The sequence below is a fragment of the Calonectris borealis genome, chromosome 1 (assembly GCF_964195595.1).
Source record: "Calonectris borealis chromosome 1, bCalBor7.hap1.2, whole genome shotgun sequence".
NCBI lineage: Eukaryota > Metazoa > Chordata > Aves > Procellariiformes > Procellariidae > Calonectris > Calonectris borealis.
The window spans coordinates 95402098-95417526 of NC_134312.1; the positions used below are offsets into that span (position 1 = coordinate 95402098).

Consider the following 15429-nt stretch of genomic DNA (forward strand, 5'->3'; position numbering starts at 1 on the left):
TTTTGCTTTGGGCAGGAAGAAAAATGACGTCATTGCTCGCTTGAGCTCATGTTGGTGAAACACGGAAGGTTTAAACCACGAGCGGTGGGGAGGCCGTGCCAGTGAGCAGGGCAGCTGCCAGCGCTGCACGCAGACGTGGTTCTTCTGAACGCCAGTGACGTGGGGATTCTGCGTGTGACATCTCAGGGGAGCGGGGGGGGCTGACGTTGAACCTGCAGCCCCCCCACCCCCGCGAGAGGGAAGCGGGTCCCACGTGTGCAGCGCCCTTCGCGCCCGGGCCTATCCGCCGGAAGAGCGTCAGAGCAGCGTCACTCGAAGCTTTCCCGCCCTCCTAGCCGGCTCGGTACAAAGCTTCCCTCTGCGTCATTCCCGCTGCGCCGTGGAAGGCGGGGCCGGCCTGGCCGCTCTGGCCTCCGCCCGCCCTTTCTCTATGGTGGGGGGAGGGCCGAGGGGTGGAAGACCCGCGGCGGGGCGGCGCGCATGCGCCGCGCGGGAGGCGGAGGCGGGGGAAAATGGCGGACGGCAGAGCTGAGGGGGAGAAGGCGAAGCGGCCGCAGCCCGGAGGAGGTGAACATGTAGCGCCTCTCGCCGCGTAGCTGCGGGGTGGGCAGGGGGCCCGGGCCGGTGCCCCAGGGGTGGGGGGTCCAGGGGTGCCGCCCCAGGCCGGGAAGGCCTGGGCCGGGCCGTGCGGGGCCGTGCCCGGCCCTGCGGGGAGAGGGGGCGGCCGGGGCCTAAGGGGGCTGCGCTGGAGGAGAGGCCGAGGTCTGGGCCCGCTGTCCTCACGGCTGAGGGTTAGCCTCAGTCTTACAGGAGCTTTTTAAAAAATCTAACAGCTTCTCCTTGCGCACGAAAATGCGTTATTTCTCTCTCCGTAAAAAATACACGGAATAGTTCTGCTGTGTATTGAGAGAAATTTGACTGTTGCTGCTGGCAAGGATGAAGAGAACGCGCTAAAGATTAGCTTTTAACAGCTGTGGTACCTTTTAAAAATGGGTACAGTGAATATTCCTTGTCTGCTGTTTTAAGCATCCTGTGTTTTTTGCTCGGCAGCAATCTGCAAGATTTCTCTGTGGTTTTATATTATTTCTATGATGACTGGACATTCCTGTCATCTTCTGTATTACTTATTATCAGTTCTAAAATTTTTAATTATATGTTTCTTTCCTTCTTTCTTCCCCTGACTTAAAATTGAGAAGACAGTGTCTTTGCAAAGATAAAGCTTCCTTTTCCTGTTTTTTTGGTTTAATTATATCTGTAGGCAGAAGACATTTCTTTGATCTGTTGAAAGATTAAATCAAGCTTGTAAACCACTTAGGGTAGCCTCAATAGTGAATGTTATTTCTAATAATCATAAAATATGAACAGTAATACCTGATTTTAGGTAGTTCCTTGACTCTGTTCTCTGTTGGGTTTTTTGGTGGTTTTTTTTTTTTGGTTGGGTGGGTTTTGGTTTTTTTTGTGTATTAGTAATACAGCAACTGGACAGCATCAGTATGTCAGTTATCCGTACCGTCTTGTGTACTGTTTGGTGTGCTGGAACGTGTTCTTAATGAGTTACGGTACATTGGCCCTAAGGAAGGATAGTTACTCCCTGATGACTTTTGAAAGCAATTTAGAGTCTTTAGCTTTTGCTAGGATCAGTGGGGTTTACCTTAAAGTTAACTTAGTTATGACTGGTTTGTTCCTGCCACTACCAATGGTCACTCTCCCAGGGGCAAGAGATCCTGAAATGCTGTGCAATTAGCACTGTCAGTCTTGTCACTTAAATATCCCAGATGGCGAAAGTTGTCCACTTACATAGCTTGTTGATACTCATGAGAAAAACTCATCTGTGAAGTAGGACAGCTTTTTATTACTGTGATCCAGTGGTCAGACTAATGTTCAAAATAGTACTGGTCGGACTAATGTTCAAATAGTACTGGTGCTTTCCATAGGTGAAGTATGACCTCTTTGGGATCTCTAGGAAATAACAGAGAAGCCTTAATGTCTTGAAAAATATATATGCATTGGCATGGGAGATGGGAGAAACCTGTTTAATGGATAATGGATGTTTCCTGCAGAAATAGAACGGCTCAATGGCTCTCTTCACCTCCCCCAATTGTCCTATACCCTTTATAGCTCCTTCAGCAAGTAAGAGTTTTTGTAAGGAAGCTATTTCTTTCAGCAGTCTACAGTTTGTCCTAAGTGGAGCCTAGTAGAAGTAACGTTCAGAACGCAGTGGTGATAGGAGCTAATTGTGAGAGAGAAGCTATTTGGTATTTTGGTGAGATAACAGATGTGGGTAGATTGTGTTAGGCTTCATCTTCTACTTAGCAATATTCTAGAATTTGCAGTCAAAGAAGTAAGCTGTAGTGTAATTAGCTTCAAGCTAGCATTAGCTTAGGAACCTGGACTGGTCCAGTGTACCCTGAGACTTGGGCTGCTGTGGATTTTGTATCTTATGAAAAAGAAGACTTTTTGGCCCATGGTTCCAACACTTTTAAGGCCAATGAATCTTCTACCTACCCTCGAATCACCTTACCGTCTATGGTGTACCTAGGCTGGACTTGTAATTGAATATTCTGTTTAATGTAATTTCATGGACTAGCTGTAAAGAGCTTCTCATAGCCTTGCAGACTGTTGTTTGGAAAACTGTGCTAAGACAGCAACCAGTACCCAAGGTCACTTGTGTAAATTTTGCTTGTTTCTCTTTCCTCCTTTGTTTGTCACTTTTATATCTATATTTTCTGGGTCAAATTTCTAGTGGTGCAGACTAGTACTATTTTTTAATAGAGTGAAATTGATTAAAGTTACTAATTTTTTTTTTTTTTTGGTGATCTGCCATGTTTCCAAAGGTGAATAATAAATCCTTTTTTGTTCGAATCACTTATTATCTTGGTAGCTAGAAGAGTGGGATAGAAAGGGTATATTCTGCTGCTTATGATTTGGGAAATAGCAGAAAAATATATATAGGTGGTGTCCCTAGTTTTTCTTTCTCCTGATGTTGTTTGCTTCCTTTTTTTCTCAGAGCTACAGTCTTGTTGACCCCCAGTTCAGACTAGGTTCTCTCCCATTGCTCTGTCTTAATAGCTTTTTGCCGTTCGAGAGCAGTGCAAAGAGCTTTCTCCCCTGATGGTCTGAATTTGCTGTGTGTGGAGGGTCCTGTTCTCCACTTGATAGAATGAGGAACTGGTGCTAGCTCCAGTTTTTCTTAGGCTGATAGTATGAGCACTTTCCTTTCTATTCCCCAATGCGTGGTGTTTTTTTTTTCTCCTTCTGCTACTGCAGTGATTTGCTTATTACAGCAGCAGAGAAATGTATTTTTGCTGAAGCATTAACTATGTTCAGTATGAGTTTTCCAAGGACGCCTTTGTCTCTTGGTGTAGCTGAAGAAGCTGAGTGTATAGGAATGAAAATGTGATTTGAGTGTTTTTTCTCTGTGGATCATTGTTCAGCTGCTGTGTTTTCCATGACTTTATACAAAACCAGAAAAGATGAAATCTATATATATGTTTTTCTAGTGCTGATTCCTTCCTCAAGCAGAGCTTGGCAGATTTATTACAGATGAGATGCGGACAAGCAGTGACTTGAAACATGATTGAGACAGCCGGCCTCACTGTAGTCACTTCCATGATTTTAGAGTTGTGCCAGACAAGCCTAGAGACTGGCATGGACATGTTTGTGTAGAAATTTAGTAGAATTAATTTTATCTTAGATTATCTACTGTAGATTTGGAATTGGGATTCCAATTATGAAAGCTTATCTATGGCAACTTAAACCCTAAAAAGATTTAGTCATCTACATTTAATTTACTACATGAACTTTGACTTCCATACTAAATAAAGAGATGGTGCTTCAAGATTGTTTTCCTGGCTCATACACAAGAAGTTCTTTACAAGTAGTGGAGTGCTTGCAGTTTCTTCTCCTCTTTGTGTTTTGCTGTCTGCTAAATGTACACTGGTGGAAACTGCTGTCACTAAAAACACCTTACCTGTTGCACCCAAAGTATAATGCTTTTTGAGGTTGCTGCTCCCATCAATCTGCTCAGTAAAAATAGCTCATCTTGGTAAGTTGTTTCGACTTCACCAGGACCTGAAGAAGAGGCAGAAAAACCTGTGAAAACTAAGACTGTTTCTTCCAGTAATGGAGGAGAAAGTTCGAGTCGCAGCGCAGAGAAACGGGCAGCTAATGAAGAAGCTGAAGACTTCACCGCAAAGCCTGCTCCTGCCAAAATGTCCAAGTTTGGATTTTCCATAGGCAGTCAGACAGCAAAGAAGGCATCTGCAATATCCATCAAACTAGGAGCAAATGTAAGTTGTTTGAGGGCTTTTAATTTTAAGGGAAGTGAGGCAAAGGGGGACGTACTTTGGGGAGGCTTCCCTGCAGAAGGAACACCTTGAATTACATGTGGGTAACTTGTGGATAGAATTTAAGAAAGCATTGCAGGGCCAGCTAGTCATGCATGTGTAAGTACTTCAAGGTGATTAATACCAGGTCAATTGTCTCAGGAAGCATAAGACTTGATTGAAATGAACTGTAGATCTTTGAACATACAGAATAATTTTGTAATGAGATTTGATAAGTCTGGAATAATTTCCTGAGGGAAATGAGCAGACTTGTTAAACTGTTCAGGCTACTTTGAAATGAGTGCTTGGAGCTTCATTGTATAGGATGCTTAAAGCTACGAGAAAGCAAGTACTCTCCTCGATGGGCTTAATAGGTCATCTTCCACTCCAAAGATCTTATTTTAGCATGGGGAACTACAGTTTATTTTTCAATGACTTTGCCTGTTCTTTGCAAGGTCAGTATGATTCATTTATGCTATATGCAAGAGATGAGGCTTCGTTACATAGGTTCCTAAGAATTCTGATCTCCTTTATTGTCCAGTACAAGGTATCCTTGTGCTTGTTCAGATGTGAATCTGATGCTTCTCTTTACTACCAAAGTAGTCCTCTACTAGCTTGGGCAAGGACAAGCCAGATGCTGCCTCTCTATTTAATATAATTAATTTACACTTCCCATGTACCACTGTGATGAATACATTATAAATCTGTGTCTGAATTAAATTCAAACTGTAATCATGAAAGGCTTGCACCTGCAATGCCAGCATTTTACAGATCTGCAAAAGATGAAAAGAGTGTTCTGTTATTTTGAGATGGGAGGGAGATGTGGGCTGGCAGCATTCTAGCGTATAAATGCAATCAGGTCAGCTCAGACTTTGGAAAAATTGACAAAGCTGCCTTCTCTGAGCCGCTAGCAAGCTCCGATTTCTCATGTAGAAAGGTACGTCCAGTGGCAATAAATTTGGCTCAGGATTTCTGGCTCACTGAATTTAGTGGGTGACTGACAGTGCACCATATTGGACAGTGCTGAAACTTATCCTGCTTCTTTTTAGTCATTTTTACTCACTTAGATGTTACCTATTCCTGTGGAGCTGATGCTTTAAAAAATGGCACAATATTTATACGTTATACACTATTGGTGAGGAATAGCTGTAGACAGTTGCATAAGGACTCTGCTGCAGTATCAGCTTCGAAACTATGAGTGTATATGAAATAATCACCAATAAAGTCAAAATGGAGGAAGCACTGTATATGATTGATTTAGATAATTGGTAGTACTGTAGAAGCAAACTGTTACGGATGACTTAATGCTTTCCTAGTGGTCTCGAAGTTACTTTCGATATCTCTGCTGTATTACATGTAACAGTTGTGAGTTTGAGAGCTTCTTACACTTTAAATAGAGGAAGGTATTTTTTGGAAATCAAAATAATACTTTTTAAAGGAGCCTTATATTAATCGGACTGTGTGGTGCACCCTAATGCCAGTTAAAAAGTGTTGAATTGTTTTAAGCCAGAAAGCTGTTATGTTGTTAAAAGGCAAGAAAATAAACATATTCATCTTCCTGGCATTGATGGATAAGAATACTCCAAAAGCATAATGGAAACAGTGACATAGTAAAATTTTGGATACCACAACTTGTCAGGTTCTGATTTAATTGTTCATGTTGTGCACCAGTGGCTGCATACCCCTGCAGTGTGCTAGAAAGTTAAGACCTCCTTGTGGGGAATTGTAATATGAGAGGGCTTGACTTGCTTTTCAGAGTATATCACAAATGAACAGTTTTCCTTTTCATTAGAGAGAAATCTTTATCTGCTTGATTCAAACAAAACCACTTTTGCCCTTCTGCCCATTTCAGTGAAGATGTTTGACTTAATTTTACCAAAATACCAAGGGTAGCTTTTTTGAGTTACTAGACTTACTTTTCTTGTGCATTTCGTCTTTTTCAGAAGCCTAAAGAGCCTGTTCCAACTCTTGCTCCAAAAACCCTTTCTGTAGCAGCAGCTTTCAATGAAGATGAAGATGTGAGTAATAAGCTAGTGATCAACACAGCTTAAAGCACCATTGTGGGTTTGAGTTAGGCAGAGCGCGTGGGTCATTTAAGGTTCTTTACATGAATGTCAGTGAATTTCAACCTAGAAACATCTCTTGTGTTTCTGTTTAAGAATGTTCAACTTTGTAGCTCTATGTTGGTTCAAGAAATCATTAAAGTGCTGATAACTTTTCCCTGAAAATGAGATGTGCAACATAATTTGAATTAATGATTGCTTTCTCTGGACTTGATAAAGAGGAGGCGAAGAAAAGTAGTGCTTCTTCTGGTTTGCTAAATATTTTATTGTTGTGTCACTGCTCCATCTTACACAGAGGTGAACAAAGGAATTTGTATTTCTTTATATAACCTTGTAGAGCCTCTGTTTTGTCTTAAGTCACTTTGCTTTCCTGTAGGGCTGTAGTCCATACTTCATCTTGTCAGGCATTTGAAATGTTCAGACGATAGCGGCCAGCCACACTCTGACCTCCTTTCTCTCTGTAGAGTGAACCAGAAGAAATGCCTCCAGAAGCCAAGATGCGCATGAAGAACATTGGAAGGTAGGTCAGCTTTTAACTGTGGTTTGGAGAAGGGCGAGTGTGTGAAAATACTTTCTCGAGCGCAGGTCAGATCTTGCAGATGGTTTAGAAATGTAGGAAGATAGATTAGGTTCAAAAAGTGTTTCTCCAGAAACAAGAAAATTTTAATGTAGATATTTTCTAATGTTTCAGCTGTACATTAAAAGTAGTACATTTACATTTGCACTTTGAATCTTACTTGCCGCCTTCTTTCTGGGGAAGAAATTAATTCTATATTAGATAGAAGCTAGCTTTCTTCTTGGGAAGGTAGTAGGTGGGAGTAGTTCCTGCTTGCTGCTAAACTTTGTATCTTTCTAGTTCTCCGTGTTGTAAATTGCCCTGAAGTAGGGTAGTCTGCTCAGATTTTTAAACTCCCGTGCAAGGAGAAGATGAGAGTCATCTCTTTCAGAGAGACAAAGAATAGCTTGTTTACTTTTAAAACAAATTTATATAATTCTTCTGCTTGCCACAAATTTGAACATTGGGCCAATCCTAAAATAAATAGGGACATTTTCAGAGGAGGCTTCACTTAAGTTAGGGATGAATTTTGAGCATATATATTTTAAAGATGTTTATCATGATAGACTGCTTTTAAAGTCAGTCCCCTGGTGGCTCGCTACTGTTCAGTGGGGTTTTTTCTCCAGTAGCAAATTTGGATCCTCAATTTTGTAGCCCTTGCAACAAATTCTTCACAGCTGGCAGCAGTTACTGCCACTCCCACCTCCTCTGCTGCCCCATCTCATCGTTCTGTCTTGATGTTCTACAGAGAGATCAGTTCTGTGGCCAACTTACAGTTGCTAACAGTGAGGACTCCTGATGTAATGGAAAGAAAGGAATGTGTGGTAGTTTCTGGTGGCAGGTTGGACTTGAAATTGGTGTTTTCAGTGTCGTGTTGAGCAAACTACTATAGTTGAATTGACTTTCTCAGTTGATCTTGTTTTACTTTTCACAGGGATACACCAACCTCAGCAGGACCAAATTCCTTCAATAAAGGAAAGCATGGTTTTTCTGACAACCAGAAGCTATGGGAACGAAATATAAAATCTCATCTTGGAAATGTCCATGACCAAGAAAATAACTAAATGATGTTGATTGAGAGTTGGGTGTTTGGGGGGAGGGGAGGGTGTAACGTTAAAGGAACAGTTTCCTTTTTTAAGAATGATATAAGACTATCTTTGGAGCCACTTTTTTAAGATTTTGAGTGGTACACTAATAACTGAGTTTGAAATTAGAGGTAATTTATGTTTTGTATACAAATTTCAAGGCATTTGCTAATTTTGTAGTTCCGTGTGATTAGTTTCAAAAGGTTACAGATAATAAAGAAATTGGAGTGGTACCTTTTTAAGATTTTTTTTTTTTTTTTTTGGTCAGTGATTAATTAAGGTGGATGAAAAAGGTTACTGTCTCTTTAATCAGGTTAACGTTGAATGCTCTGGCATTCTCACTTCTGGCTCCCTCTTCATAACAGGAGAAACAGTTGACTCCTAGGAATACTGCTAAAGAAAGTGAGCATTGTCTTGTGCTAGAAGTGTTACTGGACTATTAATTTGAATATAAACTTATGCAGAAAATAATAAGAACCTGGATTTTTTTTTTCCCTGCAGTCACCTTTTGTTAAGTCTCTGCAAACTAGAAATTATGTTGCTCTGAGTGGCTCTGGTAACTTAGCTCTAATTTGGTTTAAAACTTCATGTAGGATGTGTAACCTTCTGTGGCCTGTTTCATCCTAAGGAAACGGGCCTTGTCTGTATATTAGATACAGTCTGTAAAGAATATTCACTACAAAGGTAAAGCAGTATTTTCAGTGTGCTCCTCTTAAATCATTAGCCTTGAGTAGTGCTTGTTAGCATTTTCTTGTAGTACACAAAAGCCACCACCAAAAAGACAAGCTAATGTACATTAAGCTTCACATTTGGTTGAAATATTTTTCTTTACTATGCTTAGAAGGAATAAAAGCCACACCAAAAATCGGTAACTCACTGCTTAAGTATGAAAAATCTAAGATGCACTTTCCCTGTCTTGCAATTTAAAACAAAATGCCTTGATGCCTATGACCTCAGTGGACACTATCAGGTTTAAAGAAGAATACTGTATTTGCAGTCCTAATGCTTCTAACAAGTGTCAACTTCAGAAATAAAACTCTACCTTTTCCTACCTGTCTGCCTCTTGCAGTGATTTTCAACACTGACGTTAGTCTGGTCAGTTTTACTTTCCTAGCTTTTATACTGCAGAACAGTGCTGTAGGTTTTCAAACCTAGTAAGGACTGTCTAAATTTCAGTCTAATTCAGATTGCATATTTCTAAAATGTTTTACTAGCAGAACTGGTTAAACAAAAAGTTACTAACAGCAACACCCACCCCCTCCAAACAAACATAAGGTTCTTTTTAAATTCAAATACCTGATAGTGTCGACCACTAAATTAATTTCAGCCTGGAACTGGTTGTAGAATTTAATATGTGAATTGCTTTCATCCTGCCTCTAAAACCTGCATGCTAAAGTTGAACCTGCGAGTGCAGAAAGGAAAGTGCATCTTGAAGTGTATTTTTTTTTTATTTTAGGAAAGCTCTGACCACTTAGACTTTTGAGTTTGTAAGTTCTAAAAAATATTTTTTTTGTATTTTTGTATTGTGTGTGTAATCTTTTTTTCTTTTGAAGTCTGATACAGTTGAATACCTGTAACTATTTTCTTTAAAAGCCTTGTTATAAACGTAACATAAAAATGTATACATTATTTTTTTTCCATAGCAGAAATCTTTGGTTTATTTAAAACAAAACAAAACACACTTTCAAAACTGACTTTCAGGACTTCCAAAACTAATTTGGGCATTACTGGAACGAGGCAAGGCAAAATGAAGCATTTACTTTTTACTTATTTTTATCACATGTGATTATGTTTGTCAAAATAAATTCCTTTAAGATAGTGGTAATTCACAGTGGTAATTCACAGTGGTAATTTTATCTTGCTCCTTAGTAGCTACTTGATACTTTCTTGGTCACTTGTATTAGGAAAAAGCAAAAGGGAGTAAGAATAAGAGGATGACTTTGAGACCTACTCTTTGAGTTAATTTGCCACCAACAATGTCTTCCACATCTTTGGCTGAAGTAGACATTCATTTCAACAGAATTTCCTGGTACTTCAGAATCCTTTAGGAAATTGCTAGGCAGAAGAGTAGGCGTGCTAGGAAATACCTTCCATGCAAGTGAGAGAGCAAAAGTTATATTTATCTTTCTTACTCCCGTGGTCAATAAATGTAATCCTAGACCTTGTGAGAGACTGCAGCAGCTTCTAGATCTCAGCTGAAGGTGAGCAGAGATCCCGCCTCACTCCATGTACAAGTTCTGTTCCTTCTCAGTGCTTCACAGAAGAAAATTGATCAGGATGGCCTAAATCCACTCAGGACTGAGTGCCTAAGAATCTTGATTTTGTAGCTACAAGGGTGTCTGCTGGTGTTTAATGTCTGACGCTTGCAGGAAAGAACTGATCTGAAAAGTATTGTCTAGGCTTTTTTTACAATAGTTGTGGTCTTTGCGTGAAGGCAGTCTTGGGGGTCTGCGTGTGTTATTTTTTTGTTCTTTTTCTAAGAATACTTGGGAATCCTAAAACTCGTGGTAAATTGCCTGATTTAGCCATCTTAAGCACTTCCAGGAGATATGCTGAGACCTTTAGCTGCTTAGTATAGCAAGGTATGTATACCTATCAGTGGTTGAAATGTCTATCCATGTAACTTGTGCAGTTTTATCTCAGAAGGCTTATGCTTATTTAGCAGTAAAGCTTAGCACCTGAGCAGCTTGCAAAATGTTCAAGACCTTAGGTGAAGATACAAGTAGTTACCCAGTAACCTTCTCTGGGCCACCCTGCAGCTAAGGCTGCTTATGAGCCTGCTGGGTTGTGAATGGAACCAAACTCATCTAATGCTAACTATATTAAAATAATAATAATAATAATAAAAAAAAACCCAAAACAGTCCCCTACTAGTGGCAGTGTTTCAGGCAATCCTGGGTGTAGCCCCTTACACACCTACTTTCATTTCTTTAAAAGCGTAGGAGGTGCTATAGAATCCGTATTTTATTGGCAGAAAGAAGTACCCAACCAGCCTGTCTGTGAGGTGACTGATGGATGCTAGTCGAATTTCTTGGGCTTACTCCCGTGTCATAGATGACTGAATTGCAGTATTCAGGCCACTTTGACAAAACCGACTATCGTGTCCTAATGCGACCACCCCGGCAGCAGCCACAGCTGCATTCAGGTCCGATGCGCTGGATCTCTGTGTCTGCCGGGTTTGTAGAGCACCTCCTTGTCAGAGCGCCTGTGACTGCTGAGTTGGGTGTGCTGGGGGTGGCTTTACCAAAGCTCGCGTTCTGAGGAGGCTTGGAGGAAAGGCCAGCTTTTGAGAAAACGGCGGCTTCTGCTTCCTGAGGAGGCAAGCTGGGGTTTTAAACTATTGGAAATCAGTGGTGTAACTAGCACTCTCTCTAGGCTGCCGTAGGATAAGAAGATAAATCTGGAGAAGCAACAGAATTTCAAGAAGGCTTTTTATCTGTGTAGTTAGTAGCCTTAAAAGGTGTTCTGCAAAAAGAGGTTGGGTTTTTTTTAATTCATTATAAAATTATAAATTGAGGAATGCTGAGTAGTTCTGCCCTTAAGCTACAGAAGAGAAGGTTACATTCTAAAGTCACCATAATTTGTCTAGTTCCTCTTCCAAGAGACACTAGAACACCATCAAAGTTGGACAATGAACAATTTGCTTTTTATTTTATCCTATTAATACCTTCCCTATTTCTTCTGGTTTTATTAACGAAGGGATCATCTACAGTTCTCTAATTTTGGTATATTGGCATCTTAAAAACTATGTAGTGCTTGCCTAGGAAAGCTACTTGTGTTTGGTAATTTGGAGCCATTGCTTCAGGATAGATGCATAATTATCCATAGAATTAAAAGCATGAAACATGAACTGTTACAATTCAACTCTGTATATAGCGTGTTAAATTTCTGTTTGTGACCTTCCATTTAAGAGTCTGGAGTGGTAGGAGTCCAAGCAGGATTTAGTTACCAAAGCAAACCTTTAAACTCTGCAGTGCACACTTTTTGTGGTATAGATACATACATGCCAGCTACCCTTTAGGCTAGGTAGAGTGGGTTAGAGTGGCAGTGACTGTCACAGCTAGCAATAAGAGTAAGTATTTTTTGATTCAGTGGCATATAGTGAGATCTTAAAAACCTTTGCTGATCTTGTGACTTAGTTCTTAAATGGGATTGGATTTCCTGATGAGACAGATGCACAAATAAAGCGTTTGTGGTTCTGTAGCAAGAGCTCCACTGAAACTTGACATCATGAGCCTATGTTTATGTTTTCCTCGCAGTACAAGTGTATTAATTTAAGGAATGCAAGTCATAATAAAAATATAATTATCTCTCCTTTTCTCCCCCAGCTTTCCATAATTTGTAAACATAGTACTTGCATATATAAAGTGTTGGCTGATGCTCAGTAGCTTGTTATAAAACTATAATTCTGCCTTTGCTTTTGTGAAGGAAGTGTAACTGTGGTAGCCTTTCACCGTCATACGTACACCAACCTCCACTATATAGAGTTGCAGGCACCAAATACAGCGGTGTAGTGTCAAGAGTAATTGCTATACTAGCACCTGTCTTAGGCTGTGCTTTATTTTTGTTACTCAGATGCTTGTTTAACACCGTCCTGTTCACATGTAAAATTTAAGGCCGTGACAAGAAGAGCTTGGGCTAGTACACATCTAAGAGCGCTGAGTAAGTTCATACTGATGTTACCATACGTAAGGCAGGGCACTTCACCCAAGACAAGAAGTACTGCCCTCGGGACAAAACCTTCACGGGGTGCGAGACAGACAGTTACTTTCTGACAAGCGCCTTCCAAGTCAGGCTAGACTCGTCCGCGTATTCCCCAACAGCCCTGCGCCAGAGGGCGGCAGCCGCGGGAGCGGGGGCCTCTCACCTTCCGTGGCTGGAACGCTGCTGCATGAGAACAGTAAAGAACCGCTTGAGAGGTGCTGGGTTCCCACCACGTTGTCAGCTGAAGGACTGGCTCCTGAATATTATATTGAATGTAGACACCATTCCAATGCTTTAGAAATTAATGGCTCTTACTTGAACAGCCAGGAACGACGTGGTTCTAGCTCCAGTGGAAACAACAGGGAGAAAAATTATCCACGCATCACTCTGCTGTTTTTCATCTGTAGCTGCATCCCTGTTGAAGAGCGTTTGTTCAACGGTAGGCCACGTTACTCCTTCAGCGCTCAGCCTTTTGAAACCCCTGTTCTTACTTGATTATGTGCTTCCCACTTGGCTTGGTTACCTGCATGGGCTCACAGAAGAGTTAATACGCTAAAATGCTCCTAGGATTTCCCCTAGGCATCGGGACACACCACAAAAAGTAATCATCAGCCTTTCTGTAACATTGACGTCGCCTTGAAGTCGCTCTAACAGCGAAGGGGAAGGCACAGGCCTGTCCCATCCTTCCCAGGCCAGGAAGCAGCTGTACAGCTCGTCCCTCAGCCAGGGGTGACACGGGAGGACAACGGCCAAGCCAAAACCCCTGCTCACATATTCGTCCAGAGCAGAGGCCAAGGCAGTGGGTTTCCTTTCCTCATACAAGTTAATTTTTTGAGACTTCCGCAAAAATTAAGAGATGGGTGTTGCTAGAGCTATTCAGACAGACATCTATATATGGAAGGTTAAATACTGAAGAGGAATAAATAATTCTGTAACACTCCTCCCCCTCCCCCCCCAAAAAAAAAGTTGCTTGAAAGAGTAATTCATGGCAAAGCTCAGTTTATTTAATGACAGAAATAACCATAACTTTATACATCTAACACTAAATAAAAACAACAGAATGTACAAATCAAATTCATTATGTACAGGAATTCACTAGGAATACTTTATAAATGGACACTTCTCATGAACTTTATTTAAAAAAAAATCAAATTAAATAATATCAACTGCATATTTGCAGTCTGAATTCAAATAGATTGCAGAAGGGTAGTGAACATCTTAAATTAAGAGCTGAAATCTAAAGAAAAACATAAGGCAACTTCACACATATGGGAACAGCAAAGCTAAGAGTGACACTCCCCACTTACCTCATGCCCTTCTGAAAAGGTAAGGCACAGTATGTTGGGAAAGGGGTGCCGCAACATTCAGCTTTGATGTTCCTGGCTGAGTCTTGTTCAGGAAAAAACTTTTTGTGATTTTTTGTTTGTTTGTTTGTTTGTTTGTTGTTTTTAAATGGCAGGCCATCAAGTCAGTTAAAGCATTTTTACAGTGGGTAACTAGGCTCCGAAATTCAGGTTCACTTCTGTCTCTTCCATAGGTTGGGCAAATAAATAAATGCACCAAAGATTAAACTAAGGTGCTGGTAATATTCTTTTTGTAAGGTAACACACTAAATATACAAATAATGTTCTCGCACTATTTACAGCTATTTTTCCTTGAACATTTCCTCACTTTAGTAATACACAGTTATTTGTGAGATACAAACATTGAAGTAAGTGTTAAAAGTTTACCTACTGCTCTTTTAAATCTTTTTCAGTCATAATGGCAGTATTTTAATTTTCAGCAGGATGGCTATCTCCAGATTCTTGACCATACAAAAATTCAAGAGCTAGCAGTTTTTTTGGGTTGGTTTTTTTTGTTTGTTTTTTTTTTTTTTTTTTTTTTTTTTAAGTATTCACTTTAGTTTTACTCCATTAGAAGTAATGAGAAAAGAATACAATTGTAAAGGGCTGCAGGATGTATAAATAACTACATTACTTCTCTGCAGGAAGACCTTTGAAATAGTCATCTACAGATTAATTCAGATCCAAGGCAGGAACTCAAACTACATATTGCTTAAAAAAAATTTTCAACAACTGCTTATCTACACGCTTGCAAAGTATAAAAAGAACAGTCCGTCCTGTAGTTTAGTAGACAGATACTCAAATAGTTAAATAAGATGAAAGGTAGAAATACTAATTCAAATGAGGTGGTTACTTTGTCACAGGTTTTGCTTCAATTTTGTTCAGTGGATCTGTTTCACAGATAATACAGAGTTATATGCATGTAACTTTATTTACGAAGTTTACCCTGCAATATTTCCGGCTTCTTGGATATCTTGCTGCTGTCAAAGTTGGGAAACATTTGATAATACTATAGACTAGAACTATTTAAAGAATACAGTTCTGATTGTTCATGTGCATAGCACATTCAGTTACCTCCACAGACATGTTTCTTGCTTAAAAAATACCCAAACAAACAGCAATGAAAGTACCCACACCTTCTACAGATTAAGATGTGCACTGTTCATGGTATTAAATCAGAGACATTTAAACTTGGGCCAAGCATGGCTGCAATTCAGGCTTACTCGCAAGAAAACCTAGTAAGAATTCTTCCATCTATGTGGTGCAACACTGGGAATTTGCTTGCCCCAGAAGTATTTTCTTACAGCAGCAGTAATAGGGTCTTCTGGAGACTCTGGTATTTTAGGAAAAAAT

At 40.3% G+C, this 15429-nt stretch overlaps 1 protein-coding gene across 2 annotated transcripts; it reads left to right on the forward strand.

Annotated features, from left to right (window-relative positions):
- Nucleotides 1–379: 379 nt before the first annotated feature.
- PCNP (PEST proteolytic signal containing nuclear protein) lies at nt 380–12343 on the forward strand. 2 transcript variants are annotated; one of them, XM_075168395.1, is made up of 5 exons: nt 380–567; nt 4069–4289; nt 6269–6343; nt 6853–6908; nt 7879–12343. In XM_075168395.1, exons 1-5 carry the CDS (start codon nt 513–515, stop codon nt 8006–8008), a joined length of 537 nt encoding a protein of 178 aa, XP_075024496.1. In that variant the 5' UTR covers nt 380–512; the 3' UTR covers nt 8009–12343. The 2 variants fall into 2 exon arrangements, with proteins under 2 accessions (XP_075024496.1, XP_075024507.1); XM_075168406.1 differs by lacking the exon at nt 380–567 and adding an exon at nt 3546–4045 and having other exon boundaries at nt 4121–4289.
- The last annotated feature ends 3086 nt before the right edge of the window (nt 12344–15429 follow it).

Bases quoted from the DNA above. Each gene is read 5' to 3' on its own strand.
- PCNP (XM_075168395.1), top strand. From the start codon at position 513: ATGGCGGACGGCAGAGCTGAGGGGGAGAAGGCGAAGCGGCCGCAGCCC. The intron at 6,344-6,852 runs GTGAGTAATAAG...TTCTCTCTGTAG, and splicing joins CTTTCAATGAAGATGAAGAT to AGTGAACCAGAAGAAATGCC. The intron at 6,909-7,878 runs GTAGGTCAGCTT...TACTTTTCACAG, and splicing joins CGCATGAAGAACATTGGAAG to GGATACACCAACCTCAGCAG.